The following is a 16740-nucleotide window of genomic DNA, read 5'->3' on the forward strand; positions in this document are numbered from 1 at the left end:
CTTGCAGGTGTAGATTGGTATTTTATATTGGATGCGGTATTGGACAAGGAGCCAGTGGAGTTGCTGCAGGGCTGGAGCGAAGTGGTGAGTGGATTTTTATTATTATTATTATTATCTTCTTTTCCTTTCGGCTTGTGCCGATTAGAGGTCGCCACCGTGTGAATAGTAATAATTGTAATTGTAATAGTAGTCTTAGTCATGATCTGTGCCCTGCAGTTCCTCCTTTGAAGCTTGGGTGGTGCTTTGCGCCTTGCCCCTCTTTCTCTCTCTCTCTCTCTCTCTCTCTCTCTCTCTCGCTCTCTTTCTCTCGCCAGCAATCAGCATCACCTTGGCAGCGCACCTGTCTTCAATCAGCACTCTTCATTGCCTGCATATAAGCCTGCCAGATCCAGGATTCCACCGCATAGTGTAGCATAGCATAGAGTATTATCACTTGATTGTGGTACACAGGCCGACTCTTGCACTCTTGTAAGTTACTCGACTCCCTGCAATTGCACTTACCTCCTTGTGTTCTTCTTCGTCGTCTCCAGTGCTCCTTCCATGGCCCCCGTCTCGCGGTCCGCTCCAGCCACGCCGCCAAGCTCTGCCACCTGCTCACGCACACCGCTTCCTGCACGTTCCCTGTCCCGACGGTCCACCATCATGCCTTGGAGATACTTACCCTGAATTGGATTATAATAAACCATTCTCCACTACTTCCTCCGTCTCCGTCTGCTTCTGGGTCCAGTCAACATTGATCCGATTGTATCGTGACAATTAGTAGTAGTAGTCGCCGTAGTAGTAGTAACAGTAGCAATAGTAATAATAAAAATAGGAAAAATAAATACATAGATACAAAATACATTTGTATTCTGTTTAAAGTTACGTTTTACACAACGTCCCAACTTCATTGGAATTGGAGTTTGTAGTCAAAGGTCCATCCATCTATCCATCAATCCATTTTCTACCACTTATCCGAGGTCGGGTCGCGGGGGCAGTAGCTTTAGCAGGGACTCTCCCCAGCCACTTCATCCAGCTCTTCCGGGGGGATCGCGAGGTGTTCCCAGGCCAGCCGAAAGACATAGTCTCTCCAGCGTGTCCTGGTCGTCCCCGGGGTCTCCTCCCGGTGCGACCTGCCCGGAACACCTCACCAGCACCTCACCAGAGCGGCGTCCGGGAGGCATCCGAATCAGATGCCCCAGCCACCTCGAGCTTCTCACCCTCTCTAAGGGAGAGCACGGATACCCTGCGGAGGATACTAATTTCGGCCGCTTGCATCCGGGATCTCGTTCTTTCGGGCACGACCCACAGCTCGTGACCATAGGTGAGGGTAGGAACGTAGATCGACCGGTAAATTGAGAGCTTTGCTTTTCGGCTTAGCTCCTTCTTTACCACAACGGACCGATACAAAGTCCGCATCACTGCAGACGCTGCACCGATCCGCCTGTCGATCTCCCGTTCCATTTTTCCCTCACTCGTGAACAAGACCCCAAGATACTTGAACTCCTCCACTTGGGGCAGGATCTCAGCCCCAACCCGGAGAGGGCACGCCACCCTTTTCCGACTGAGGACCAAGGGCTCAGATTTGGAGGTGCTGATTCTGAGTCAAAAATCTCAAAACTAATCTGACTAAAAATAAGACATCATCAATTTTCAATTCAATTTCAATTTTCATAAATTTTTCTCTACTTATTTCAAGTAAAAAATAGCTTGAAACAAGTGAAAATTGTCTCAAAACAAGTGACCTTTTACGAAATGAGTCTTACTTTCATTACTTTTGACTAGAAATAAGACAAATATTCTTGGTAATGTTTTAGGATTTTGCAGTGAGGGCCCATGAAAATAACATTTCAATTTGCGTCATTTAGGGCCCTGTGAGAAAATATCATTTTTGGCCCCAAATCCCAGGCTTTTCTGTTGCTGGTTTACTGTGTTTATGCACCTAAGAGATGAGACGTGATGCATGCTCAGAACTCTTCAGAGTCAGTCTACAACATTTGCAAATGGTGTTCACCTCTTTGCACTGCTGCTGTGGCTTTTGGCCCAACCGAATGAGTCAGTCTCCCCAGAGAGCGCTACTGAGTTTCGCCATTCCTAAATGTGGCTCATGATGCCAGCACTAATATATTTCTTACACAACTACATGTTATATTCCATGCAGACAGACATGAGACAGCATGTCACACTTGGTGTCAAAAATGGAGGCCAAAATAATATGCAGCGGCAGCATATTAATGACTATATTGAAGAGTTTAATTCATTTTCTTCACATTCAAATGTAAATACCACAAATCACTCTCAGACACAAGATCCAGTCAGAGGAGAGATGCCGTCCAGTCGCAGGATCTTCAACCGGGAGTAGGTAAGAGTAAAAACATTGTTATTCAATTATCATTCTTACTTGGTGAAAAAGGCTTTGGTTTCATGCCATGCTCTATGTGTTCATTAGAGGAACTCAGACAACATTTCCTCTCACTCGGTCTGTGTTTCCTATTACACCTCACACGTGGTGTGGTAAAAATGGAGACGGTGAAAACCATAGCGCGTCATTTCAGTCATAGCGCGGCACTCGGCCCAGACCAAGAGCTTTGATGGTGTTGCTAGCAAACCTCTAAGATGTGTGTCATCGTGGGAGTGTTTTGCCGTCTCTGTCTCCCTACTTTGGAAGAGGAGCAGAAACTTTACTTGCCGCAGTCTCTGAACCCAAATTACTTTCCAATTTGCATAGTGACAAAATGTTTTATTGTGTATTCAGTGGCAATGTCGTTGAAATCCAATCCACAGCAGGTCAAGAGTGATGGATAGCAGACCGAGAAAGAGGAGAGTAAAAAGTAGAACAGCATGTGCTTCTTGCTCATCTGGCACTATTTCCTCTAGTCTAAAATCATCACAGATGTTTTCATACCAATCTCCCTTTTCTTTTGCAAACCTACTTTTTTCTTCATCATACAATATTCTCCCACCCCTCTCACCTCATTGCTGTCTTTCCTGTGTTCCTGCTCGTATTCAAGTCCCTCCTTTTAATGAGCGCCATTCGGCTCATTAGACCACAACACTTCACATAACTTTGTTGACATGCAACAATAACTCCATGAAATAATGAAATGGAAAAAAAAGTAAATAAATAAGATATGTATTACTTAATTTAGGCAAATTATCTGCCAATAGAACAAGAACATTTTACTTGGTAAGATTTCTTAAAACGTAAATGTCCTATCATCTCATATCCTGTTCATGCTTTTATTTTTAAGACCCATTTCCATCCATCCATCCATTTTCTTTACCCCTTATCCTCACTAGAGTCTGCGGGCTGCTGTAGCCTATCCCAGCTATCGTCCGGCGGGAGACGGGGTACACCGTGAACCGGTCCCCAACCAATCGCAGGGCACATAGAAACAAACAACCATTCGCACTCACATTCACGCCTACGGCGAATTTAAGAGTCTTCAATCAACCTACCACGCACGTTTTTGGGATGTGGGAGGAAACCGGAGTGCCCGGAGAAAACCCACCCAGGCACAGGGAGAACATGCAAACTCCACACAGGCGGGGCCGGGATTTGAACCCCGGTCCTCAGAACTGTGAGGCAGTCGTCAACCGTGTCGGCCCCATTTCCTCTGAACACTTTTTTGTGCCTTAACATTACACTCCACATTAGCAGCCTCATTGTTTTCACCTTTCCCACGCACTATAATACCAGCTCTGTCCTTCTCCTCAGTGCCAGATTGTGATTGTTTTGCAGTACTCTCTATCCTTTTAAACTTAAACTTGAACCTATATTTGGACCAATCTGTTTCCAAACTCTGCCTGTTAAATCCAACCGCTGCCTCTGCCTGCCACCTGACCGGCTTCATCAGTCTTACCCTGCCTTCTTTTTTTTTGACCACAGAAAATAAAACATTTTGACTTATGGATCTTGGACTAATTGAAGTTGAAGATTTTCGATGCCCACCCAAACCCATTTGGATTACCCCCAGATGCCCAGGGCCATATGTCATGTGTGTACACACAGCTCACCTTGTATCTCGTTGGCCTCTAGGTAGAGGTGTCGCAGGGTGATGGGGACTGTAGTGATGCTCGTAAACTTGTTATAGGAAAGGTCAAGTTCCACTAGGCTGGAGAGGTTGAAGGCCCGGGAGCGGATGTTGCGGCTTTGCAAGTGGCAGTGACTTAAACGAAGGTACTTGAGGTTGACGTGTCCCACAAAAGTGTTCTCATCAAGCCCAGTGAGGGAGTTATTGGACAGATAGAGCTGCTGCACAGAGGTCGGTAAATGTCTGGGAACTGATGAGAAGGAATTGCCACTGAGGTCCAACAAATTCAAATTGAGAAGACCTGAAAGACGTGTAGATGCTCAGTGGTGAAGAACTGCACTGCATCATTCTAAGAACTGTTTTAAAATTTTGAACCATGGTCCTAAAGCTAACCAAAATAATTGAAACACCTGTCAACATGATAAGGAGTACACTATTACCTCCAAGCTCTCCTTCATTGATGGTTTTCAATATGTTTCCTTGCAGAAGCAGAAGTGTCAAGTTATGCAGGTTCTTGAGAGCCTCGGGCCCGATGTTGCTGATTTGGTTATAGGCCAGCCGGAGTTGCTTCAGACCGGTTGGCAGATTATTGGGTCTTGAGCTCAGGTGGTTATGGTTGGCAAAAAGGTAAGCCAGTTGGGTCTGGTTTTGTAGGATACCCCGGTCCGGCTGGTCACTTTTCAATCGGTTGTGGTCCAGAATGAGCAAGTGTAGTCCTGTGATGTTTGCCAGAAACTAGGCAGTGAGGGACGAGATGTTGTTGTTCTGTAGAAGATGGAAAAGAAATGCGATATATGCTGTAACTTAAAATAGAAGATGAACTTCGGAAGTGTTTTCCTACCTGTAGAAAAAGGTACTGCGTGCTGGCTGGTAGGAGCTGCGGGACATCTGCTATGCCTCTGTGGTCGCAGTACAGTGCGGTGGGCCACTGAATGGGGCAGTCACACTTTGGCCTGTGGGTTGTTGGCTCAGGTACCATCCTGCATCTAAGTGGCCCCGCAGGCTCATCACGCTGGGCTCGCCCAACAAGCGGTCGATCCACAAGGGAACGCCACCATTGTCCGTGTCAGCCAGAGTGGTTGTCGAGGCCACAGCAAAAACACACGTCAGCACCCACAAACAACGCAGCACACCCATGGAGACCAGCTGGCATCTTTGTAAGCCTGCATGGAAACAAAATCATTATTTTGTTAGACTACAACTCACATTTGGAGTTTGTCATTTGGCTCAGCACATTACACTACAGATCATATTGCGTACTTATTTAGTTTTCAGTCACGAGGCTAACAATTTTACAGCCATTAATGCAAAAAAAAAAATATTCCAAAATGAGCTTTACTCATCAACATTTAGACTTTTTTTGTGTGTGTGTTTCAAATGAAAGTCCCCAGGAAAAGTCTGTGTGGGAATTTCAAAGAATTTCCTTGGTAAATTGCAAACAGCCAAACTGATCACATAGCATCGGTAAACACCCACCTGCTTCTCTATTAATAATAATAACAATGCACATCACTTAATATAGGACTTTTCAAAGAACTCAAAGACCCTTTACCATTGTACATATTATTCATTCACACTCTGGTGGTGGAAATGGTAAGCTACTCTTGTAGTCACAGCTGCCCTGGGGCAGCTTGCAGAAGCATAGCTGCCATTCTGTGCCTACGGCCTCTCTGACCACCACCAAATGGCCAGCCACATTCAGTCAAAAGAAATGTGGGTTAGGTGGCTTAGCCAGGGACACAACAACGACATGCACACACTTAGTTTCTGTACCACGCCGCGCATGTTAGCACATGAGACTGTAATAAAATGTATAAACAGAAGGCTAGTGGATAGATTGCCTATAATTGCTCATTGTATTAATAAAACTATAACTGCCAATTAATTCTACAATATTATACCACTGTTGACTTTGTTTTTAGCCAAACAACAGAAAGTACAAAAACGAATGTTGAATTACACTAGCCCTCAATAGACCTCCACCAATGCCAAACAGCCCTAAAAGGTTCAGTCTGACTTAACAATTATGGCATGGCTTGGATTGACACGATACTGTTACAATCCAGTCCTGTAGGTGGCGCTAAACCGCATTAATGAGCTGGTTCTGGTGGGTCACTGCTTCATGTGGCCATAATGCAAGCAGACTGTAACAGTGAAAATTAATAGTCTACCAAAATTGAATGGATTCTTTCTTTTTCCCCATGCACCACCCTTCGCGAAAATATGCAGAAATTGTTTTATTATGGGGCGTTTTCGTCATAAAAACAGCAAACTTAAAAACTAATCAACCTCTGGCCTTGTGACACTGGTACATGGTGTAGGTAATTATAGTTCGGCTGAATGGGTATTCAAAGGTCTAAAGATTTCTCTACGATATAATCCTATCCCCATTAAAACCATTGACAACGATGTAAATGCAGGTATCAAGGTGACCTTGTTTGACCCCTTATATGTATATACACAGTACACACGCATTTGTTGTTTAATATTATTGTTTATGTTTGAGTCATTCCCACGGAAATACAGGCAGAGTGTGTACGAGTGTGAGAATGTTCATGCTATGTTTACTTGCTCCCTGATACATTCCTCTTCCTCAAACACTGGCGCCATCCTAGACTTCCTCCATGGTCTCCTCTGAATAATGAGCAAGGCAGCAACATTTGGTGCAAACATGTCGCTGAATTGGAACAGAGATACACATGCACATGGCGTTGCAAATGCATGTGTGCTTATTTGACTGCAACATTAGTGTGTGTGTGTGTGTGTGTTGCTTTTAGGCCTTCCACAGTGTACCTGGGGATCCAAAGAGACCATTTTGTGTGAGCGTGTGTTTTGTGTCTGTGTGACTGGTTTCCCACATCACGAAGGAGAGCAAAATGATTCCAGACTTTTCTCCCAAATATGAGGGGAAATCATAGTGGAAAGGTCGAGAACAGAAGGAAATATTGCGAGGCCTTCGTGTACAGTTATACAATCATAATAAATCACATGCTCAATGGGTTTTAAAGCTTTTTAAGTACCTGCTTTGCATTGGTTGACTTGACCCATAGACAATCACAATCAGTGAGAAAGAGGTATTGATTTAACAATATGTTTATTGTTATGGTTGTATTCTGCAGTGGTGCAGAACTCCAGTGACGCCCACTGAATGGTCCTTTATTAAATACAAACAATTGACATGTTATTTTGAAACGGAAGGGAGAATCTTTCTGCTCCGAACTACTGTTTTTGCTGTGTGGAACAGAATAATGCTGCCTGGAGGAGTTCAATCAATCAATCAATCAATCAATCAATCAATCAATCAATCTCTCTCTCTCTCTCTCTCTCTCTCTGTGTGTATATGTGTGTGTGTGTGTGTGTGTGTGTGTGTGTGTGTGTGTGTATATATATATATATATATATATATATATATATATATATATATAAATAACCTTGCTCTTACCCATGATGAGATGTGTGTTGACTCACACCTTGGCAACGCGACCTTTTTGTAGGCCATCAATTAGGACTGGACCAGCTGATATTCATTTGCACTGACAAGGGGCTGGATTGCTGTTTGATTATGGAAAGATTTTCGGTTTTGTCTCGGCTTTCCATGCCTTTTTGCACCTCCCTGTGTCATTTCACATTTTTACACACAACTTCATTTCGGAACTTATTTGCTCTACTTTCTTTGAGTGTATGGATTAGTTGGGTTGTTCCCAACACCTGGTGAAAGTTTCAGGTCAATAGCACCTTTGGAAGTATATTTAGTGAGAAAATGGTGATGTATGAAATACTTATTTCAGCCGCTGTATATATTTCTGTAGTTGAATTAAAAACTCATATATATTCACTGCAGAGTGAATCACAGTATTTAATGATTTTATTTTGTATTATTTTGATGATTTTCAATTACAGCTAACAAAAAAACAAATTTTACCATCTCCAAGAAATTTGTGTGTTACATAAGAAACAGCCAAAAAAGATTTTAATCTGGAAATAAGGTTGGAATTGACAGTCCGAAAAGTATTTTGATGTATCTGTAGAATTTATGAGTTTCAGTTTTGGAATTGCAATGCTGTGATGCAATGAACTCTCCTACTGTATTGTAATTTATTGAGATACAACTGTATTAGTTGATCTGTAAAAAGAACGTCGTAAGAGCTTCATTCTATATTCCCTTTCGTCTCTGATTTTGTCATCATCATGATGTTTTCACTTTTTCGACCCAAAACGCACCATCTGACCCTCTCCTCAGCAGCACTTTTTAGCATTGACAGTAGGGGGCAATCTTTGTTTTTCATCCCTCCATCCATCCATTTTCTGCTCCGCTTATCTTCACTTTTCAAATCTTTATTATATAGTGTAGGCTTGGTAAATCGTGCAAATACTTTTAGTATCTATATGACATGGAATATCGGGAAAAAATAAATAAATCTATGTGTACTTGGCAATCACATTGTTGATATCCGGCACGATCTTCCTGAACATGGAAAATATTTGGTGTATAAGATCTTTCTTTTTAGGGTACCGCGTGTGTGGGTTTTAACGTGTGGTATTTTTTGTTTGTTTGCTTGTTTGAGGGAGGGGGGGGGGGCAAGATTACTCATAATTATGATGAGAACAATGCTATCCATAAAAAAAAATATATATATATATATATATATATATATGTATATATATGTGTGTGAGAGAAACTTTGTGTGATGTAACGTTCGTTTGTGTTTGCAGACATCTGCTTTCCATTGTGTGCTCCGTCGTTTCCTGCACCCCGGGAAGGGTCCTGTTTAGAGTCATTTTAAAGAGGACTCAGGTTACCGTTCATTTTATTTCAATAATCATTTCATTTCACATATCCATATTATCACTAATGTACCTCTCGCAATAATCTTGACAGCATTTTTTATTTTTATTTATTTTGTATTTCACAGAGGAAGTGACCAGGGGTTTATTGTTCCTATGATCAAGTACTGGTAAGAGCCTATCTGTTTGTGTGCATATAAGTCACATTATGCACACATAAAGTTAAGTACCAAGACTTGTTGATTAAGGGTTCAGCTCAGCTCCCAGCTGACTCTGGGCGAGAGGCAGGGTACACCCTGAGCTGCTCACCAGCCAATCACGGGGCTCATATAGACAAGCAACCATTCGTACTCACATTCACATCTACAGGCAATTTAGAGTTTTCAATTAACCTACCATGCATGTTTTTTGGGACGTGGGAGGAAACTGGAGTACCCAGAGAAAACCCTCACAGGCGCGGGGAGAACATGCAAACTCCACATAGGCGAGGCTGGATTTGAACCCGGCTCCTCAGAACTGTGAGGCAGATGTGCTAACCAGTTGCCCACTGTTCCACCGGAACATTGTTGTAAGAATCATAAAATATCAAGGTTGCTATATAAAAAATTATATAGCTAAGAAGTGACAGAAAAGCAAACATAACCATCAAATGAAAAGTACCCAGCAATAGTACCCCGACAAATAACCTTTCCTTGCTTACTTCCCACTGAATATCATAAGGTGAGTGTGTGCATGTGTTTGTGTGTGTGTGCGCGCGCGTGCGTGCGTGTCTGGGGAGGAAACGCAAACGCAGCATTGAGCAGTAAATGAACCAGGCGCACTTTTACTACTATTTGTTTTCCACACAAATGAAGTACAGATATGTTCCAACTGTAAGATTTGGAGTCAAACCTTCCAGTGAAAACATTTTCAAATAATTAACAGTTACATTTATTATTATTTTTATTTTATTATGATCTGTGATTCAGCGACACGGAAACAGTGAAAGTCACTTCATTTAATGAAATGACGAAAAGGAAGACACGAACTCACATGGTATTAGAGAGGGAGGAAATGACTCACATTAAATCCAGACAGACGACATGTGGGCACGCTCACACGTGTGTTTATTTAACCCTTAAAAAGAGCTGCTTGGAGAGGAAGCTCAGTAACACATGTTAACGCTTGCTAAGCAGGCTGCTGCATACAGAACCAGTCCTTGTAGTTTGATTGTCACTTGCAATTTCCCTCCTGAGTATTAAGTTTGTCATGGCACTCCTCTCATGCTAATATGCCCCCAAGTGGCTGTGAGCATCATAGGTAATGACATCAGATTCATATGTACAGTGCCGTAAAAAAAAGTATTGGCCCCTTTCTCAAATTCTTATATTTTTGCATGGTTTCCCAACTTTAATGTTTAAAATCATCGAACAAATGTAAATATCAGAAAAGAATAACCCAAGTGAACTTAAAGTGCTGTTTTTAAATCGCGATTTCATTTCTTTAAAGGAAAAAAAAAAAAAACTATTCAAAGTTACCTGGCTTTGTGGGAATAGGCAACTTCCCCCTAAACCTAAAAATAGGTTGGGCCATCCTCAACAGCAACAACTGAAATCAGGTGTTTTCTATAACTGGCAATGAGTCTTTCACATCTCTGTTGAGATCTTTTGGCCCATTGAATTGTTTGAATTCAGCAAAAATTGAGGGTTTTCAAACATGAACGGCCTTTTAAAGGCCATGTCACCGCATTTCAATCGCATTAAAGTCTGGACTTTAACTAGGCCACTCCAAAACCTTCATTTTGTTTTTAAAGCCATTCAGAAGTTAACTTGCTGGTGTGTTTTGGATCATTATCCTGCCGCAGAACCCAAGTGCACTTCATCTTGATGTCACAAACTGATGGCTGAACATTTTCCTCCAGGATTTTCTCTTAGAGAGCAGAATTCATGGTTCCATCAATCACAGAATCAAGAAAGCAGCCCAAGGCCATCATTTTACCACCACCATGTTTGACTGTTGGGATGACATTCTTTTTCTGAAATGCTGTCCTACATTTACGGCAGATGTAACCAGACACACACCTTCCAAAAAGCTCAACTTTCATCTCGTCAGTCCATATAATATTCTCCCAAAAGCCTTGGGAATCATTCAAATGTTTTTTTTTTTTTTGCAAAAGTAAAGCGAGCCTTTTTCTTCTTTTTGGTCAGCAGTGGTTTCGCCTTGGAACTCTGCCATGAGTGCCGTTTTTACCCAGTCTCTTCCTTATTGTTGTGTAATGACCTTGTGAGGATAATGGCTCTCCCTATGGTTCGCTGGAATCCTAAAGCTTTCGAAATGGCTTTCGTAACCCTTTCCAGACTGAATTAATTTATTTCTCGACTCTTCTGGAATTTCTTTGGATCGTGTCATTTTGTTACAGCTTTCTTAGATCTTTTGTCCGACTTCATTTTGTCGAGACAGATTTGTGTAAGTGATTTCTTGATTGAACAGGTGTGGTGGAAATCAGGCTTGGGTGTGATCAGTGAAAATTAACCAAATATTGTGACTAGCCACAAGTAATTCATGATTTAACAAGGGGGGGGGGGGGTAATTCTTTTTTCCACACAAGGCCAGGTAACTTTGTATATTTTGTTTCCTTAATAAATGAAACCACCATTTTAAAACAGCAGTTTAAGTTCACTTGGATTACATTTGTCTGATATTTACATTTGTTTAAACATTAAAGTGGGGAAACTATGCAAAAATATAAGAATTTGAGAAGGGGACCAATACTTTTACAAGGCACTCTATCTTACTAACCCACGGCAACACTGTAGTAAAGTCATAATTATATTGAATATTTGCATTAAAACAGTTCTCGGCCATAAAAATACAACAATCCAATGAAAGCACAGCGATCAATGAAGGTGACCTCTTGTGGCACAAAGGAGTTCACTGTGCATCATAAACTGAGGTTCCCCTGTAGTGGTAATACACAATTATATTAGTTATTAGTCAAAGCATGTCTCTCCGTATTTGCACAATGGTAGATAGATGCATGGATGTGTGTTTTGCTTGCTGGTGCCTGCATGTAGAAAATGGGGGCAGGAGGGTGGATGGTAGAGTGGAAGAAACCATCACAGTGAAGGAGCAGAAAAGGGGTGGAGACCTTCAGGTCTATTTGTTGTTGATGTTGGTCCGTGTGCCCTTCAGTCTTGGGAACACTCGGCCACAGCGAGGGGGACACAGAGAAGGGGCCTGTATTGCAGACCAGGTAAAGTGTGTATTTGTGTGTGCGTGTGTGTCCATCAATGCGTCTCTTTGCGCAATTAGAAAGGTATGAGACCTCCTGCTGTAAGCACGTTCAGATAGGATCGTACTCGCATTATTGTTTGCTCCTTCGACATCAACTTCATTGTTGGATACTCCACTAAAATTTTTGGACCACTTTTGAGACGCATCGACAAAGAATGCGTTGTAACCAGGTTTACATTTCTCTTTCTGGTATTTATTTATTTTTATTTTTTTTTTACACTTCCTCTTTGGATTCCCTGTGGATTAAGACCTCTAAGAATGTTGCTCCCTACAGGCAATTCCATTCCAAAACTATGCTAGTGGCTGCACTTCTTGTATTTGGGTGTTTATTCAACCTCGTTAATAAATAGTGACATATTTGTAAAGCAAGAAAGGCATTCATTGTGCACCCCTTTATGTTTGAAATAAACATGCTTATTTCTTTTGCCATTCAGGTTAAGGAGGATATTTGAGTGCCACCATGCATCCGGTGATCATCTTCTTGTCTGCCCTGCTTCCGCTCTCTCCCTGCCATGCACAAGATCCTTTCGCCTGGCTGTACAGCCGCCGTAGCTCCATCCAGGTGGACAACGCAGGAGGAGAGTGCCCCTCTGAGTGTGACTGTCCCCCAACTTTTCCCATCGCCATGTATTGTGATGGACGTGGCCTGACAGCCATGCCCGCCATCCCCTCCCGGATGAAGTACTTGTACCTCCAGCACAACGCCATCACAGCCATATCCGACTCAGATCTGGTCAACGCAACTAATCTTGTGTGGCTTATGATGCACCACAATCAACTTGCGTCCGATGGCATCAGCGAGAAGGTAAACTTCTCCGTTACAAGCACACACAAGTTCAGTTTGGACGGTTGCACGTTAAATGGACAATTTAGAACAAGGGTGTCAAACTCGTTTTAATTACAGCCTAATTTGCTGTCAAGTGGGTGGAACCAGTCAAATCATCGCATAATTAAAACGCATCACAATAAATTAGTGGAAGTGATACACGTACTTTAGGAAAATTGCTATATTTATTGAACTATAATTTTATAAAGCATAATATTTGTACATTTGAGACCTGATTTAGATGATTTAGGAACTAAGTGGACATAGGGGTCTTTTAAAAATTGTGAGTTTGAATCTTGCACAATTTACCGAGACGACCATATTGATTTTAGGCCTTTTTGAAGTTGGGACGACTGGAGCGTTTTTATTTACAACACAACAATTTGACCAGCATCCCTCGTAACCTCCCTCGCACCCTTCGAGACCTGAGGATCAACCATAACAACATTGAAAAGGTAACACTTTACAGCAGTGGTGCAGCTTGTGGGGGTCACATATTTGTGGTAGCAGCATATTCATATATATATATATATATATATATATATATATATATATAGACCATACCCTGGAACCAACATTTTCTATCTAACAAAACTTTGACATCATCATAAACTGTGAAGTGATAACAGCCAATGTTGGAAAGCTCTCAGTGAGCATATAAATGATGAAGCCGACAAGTCCGATGGGTTTTTTTTTTTTTTTTTTTAATGCCACCAAAAAGGTTACCAGTCATGGAGATTAGAAAAGATGTGACGACCATAGAACCAGAACAAGAACTTATCGGGTCTTACGAAAACATCTTACAGTTCAGACAACATGAGCAAACATCATTTACATACAGTGTACTAATTACTTCTACCAAGCAGGCGGCAAAGTAAATTTCTTGTCAGCGAAAGCATAAAGAGTAATGACGCGCATTCTTGCTGCTTATCAACAAACACACAATGTTTTCCACAAATACCTACAAAATGCCACTGGGTGCCAGTATTATTCTGCAAACTCCTTCGTGTTTCATCGCAAGTCTGCCAGGGCCTGAAAAGAATGGATAATCCTATTATACAGTACCAATATGTAAACTTGTATGGCAGTTGGGAGTATTAAATTGTTCCTTAGTGTAGAACATGTACTGTACATGCTTATTACACCTGTTTTAAATATTTCCATAAACAGATTCACTGTTTCGCAAAATGCAACACAAGGGGAAGGTGTTCAATTTTGGGATAGTGACTGTGAATCAGCACCTGATAATGGTCTATAAGGGGCACAATGTTTGCCCTCTCCTGGGTCTCACAAACAGCCTTTTTCAATTTGCGCCTCTCTTTTGTTACATTTGGTTTTTGAAGAAAAGAAGAAGAAGACCTTATAATAATGTACATGTTGCCTAGGTAACACCTTCAGACCTAGAGGGAATGGATAACCTCACAATCCTGCATCTCCATGATAACGCTATCACAGACGTGGGTGCATCACTCAAGTCCCTGACATCTCTCACACTTTTGGATGTCAGCGGCAACAAGTTAACAAAGGTGAGTGTGTGACTTTTTATGTTTAAAGAAAAAAAAAAGGAACCTTCTTATACCCCAGGTGTCCCCACGCTGTCCTTCCAAGGTGCCAGAGGCTCTCCCTGAACAACTCCACCAACTCTACTTGGACTCAAACTCCATTGCCTCTCTGCCTGAAGGCTTCTTGGCCACTTTCACACAGCTGCAGTATCTGCGGATAGCCAGCAACCAGCTCACAGACAAGGGCCTCCCATCCAACATCTTTAACGTGACAGGGCTGGTGGAGCTGGACCTGAGCTTCAACAAGCTGGAGAGAATCCCTCTGGTCAGCACCGGCCTGCAGCATCTCTATCTCCAAGCGAATCACATCAAAGGTCAGAACCGGCATTTATACAGGCGGTTTCTACCGTTTTAATTTTTACAGTATATTAAATAAATGCGTAGGGGGCAGTACAGTAAGACAAGTGGTGAGCAAGTCTGCCTCACAGTCCTGAGGTTTGGAGTTCAAACCCCCTCCTCCTTGGATGTGCCCCCCACACTTGAGGGGTTTTTACGTGTACTCAACCATTGTCCCACATTCCGAAAACATGAATGTTAGGTTTAGTCAAGATTCTCACTGTAGCTTATTTTGTCTTTATGTGCAATTGGCTGGCGACCAGTCTAGTGTCTCTTATTTTAGAGTTGCACGTTGCCATTCTCTTTTTTCTCAGTTTTATCAAAAACATAATCCTTGAATGTTGAATTTTAAAAACTAATAAATTTTGCTTTAAAAAACAAAGCTCACCCTTTCCGGAATATTGCTAATCTATTGTCATTTGTAGAAATAAACGCTTCAAGGCTTCGCATGTGACAGAGTATGTACCAATACAAAAATAATGAATTAACTAAATGGGGCTTGACATCTGAATCTATGATAGTGTTTCCATTTGTAAGCGTTAATAGCAATAACTAGTTTTAATATTAATCACAGTAGATTAAGGGCATATTTTCTTTCCCGATTTGTGACGTCCCTTAAAGCCACGCCGACTTTAGCATTCCTCTTTTTAATTAATTATGCTCGTTGCAGAATTCACATTGGGGAGTTTCTGCCCCATTGTGGATGTTACCAACTTCTCCAAGCTGCAAACTCTGCGTCTGGATGGGAATGAGATCAGTCAACTGGACATCCCATCGGATTCGTCACTCTGCCTGCGTTTGGCTTCCAGCGTTGATGTTTAAATATGTACTCAACCTGTTCATTACACCTCCACCATTACAAACCCTGTTCTACATTGCTACTGCTGTGGGATTATTTTACATCCAGAAGAAACATTTTTTGTCTTTTGATTAGTTTTTTCATATATATATATATATATATATATATATATATATATATATATATATCTGTGTGCAACATTTGCAGTAGTTTAATTCAAGAAAAATATATTTTTGAGAATCGTTAAGGACTTTTATAAATTTTTATAACAGGGTCGTCTTTTGTCCATCCATAAAAGTACAGCTCATATTATGTTTTAAGATATTGTATGATTTTCGGTACATGTGAAACTAATCTCACTGTGGTCTTATTCGTTGAATTTTACAGTACTGTGATCTTTCTTTCTCTCACTCTTTTTGTTGGATTTGAATGTATTTGATCGTGTTGTGTAATTAGAAGTCTTATGGCTGAGGATATGACAAGTTTGACATAACTCTTCCTTCGCTCAGCAGGTGTTGACCTGAAAAGTTTGTAGTGGAAGTTGCATTCACAAGATAATCTTTCATAAAATGAAAATGCTTGATTTTGTACAAGTGCACTCTTAGTCATCTTTCACTCTGTATCATCTTTTTCTACTTTTTGCATGAATAAAATGTAACAAATTTAGACCCATTTGTGGACTTCTTGATTGTCCATCCATTAAACATACATACATACAGTGAGTATGACTACATGCTACATTTTATTTTTTTTAAATAGTATTATAAAGCCCAGGCCACATAACAATCCTGTCAACCAAATGCTTATGGGGATTTTTTTTTTTCTTCAAAGACCTATTTATGTTGATGTCTGAAGCTAAAACATGACAACACAGCATAAATTCCACACACACCACGGATCAAATGTGGTAACCTAACAGGTAGAGAAAAAATATTGACTAAAGACCAGCAGGTTACTGTTTGTTCTGGATTAACTAAAAAAATAAAGGCTGCCTTTCAGCCTTGTGGCGTCCTGTAATGCTGAGACCCACCTGACTTGACAGCACCAGACAGGTTTTGTGATGGAAAAACTGACGCAACAGTGTGAGGTGAACAACTGGAGCTCATTATACAGAGGGGCGGCAACATTTGCTGGATCATTTTTGAG

The 16740-nt window shown here is 41.4% G+C and overlaps 2 protein-coding genes across 3 annotated transcripts; one reads left to right on the top strand and one right to left on the bottom strand.

Moving 5' to 3' along the window:
• Positions 1-497: 497 nt before the first annotated feature.
• On the bottom strand, positions 498-5150 carry zgc:113307 (uncharacterized protein LOC553753 homolog). Its single transcript, XM_061687457.1, is given in 5 exon segments — positions 498-646; positions 3997-4314; positions 4454-4778; positions 4855-4979; positions 4982-5150. Coding segments are annotated over 5 exon segments (1086 nt in total).
• A 6795-nt stretch (positions 5151-11945) lies between these two features.
• Positions 11946-16260, top strand: fmoda (fibromodulin a). Of its 2 annotated transcripts, none has more exons than XM_061687996.1 (6): positions 11946-12030; positions 12506-12876; positions 13230-13352; positions 14283-14423; positions 14482-14773; positions 15466-16260. In XM_061687996.1, exons 2-6 carry the CDS (start codon positions 12532-12534, stop codon positions 15615-15617), a joined length of 1053 nt encoding a protein of 350 aa, XP_061543980.1. In that variant the 5' UTR covers positions 11946-12030; positions 12506-12531; the 3' UTR covers positions 15618-16260. The 2 variants fall into 2 exon arrangements, with proteins under 2 accessions (XP_061543980.1, XP_061543981.1); XM_061687997.1 differs by having other exon boundaries at positions 14506-14773.
• The last annotated feature ends 480 nt before the right edge of the window (positions 16261-16740 follow it).

Source organism: Phycodurus eques, chromosome 10 (genome assembly GCF_024500275.1).
Source record: "Phycodurus eques isolate BA_2022a chromosome 10, UOR_Pequ_1.1, whole genome shotgun sequence".
Classification (NCBI taxonomy): Eukaryota; Metazoa; Chordata; class Actinopteri; order Syngnathiformes; family Syngnathidae; genus Phycodurus; species Phycodurus eques.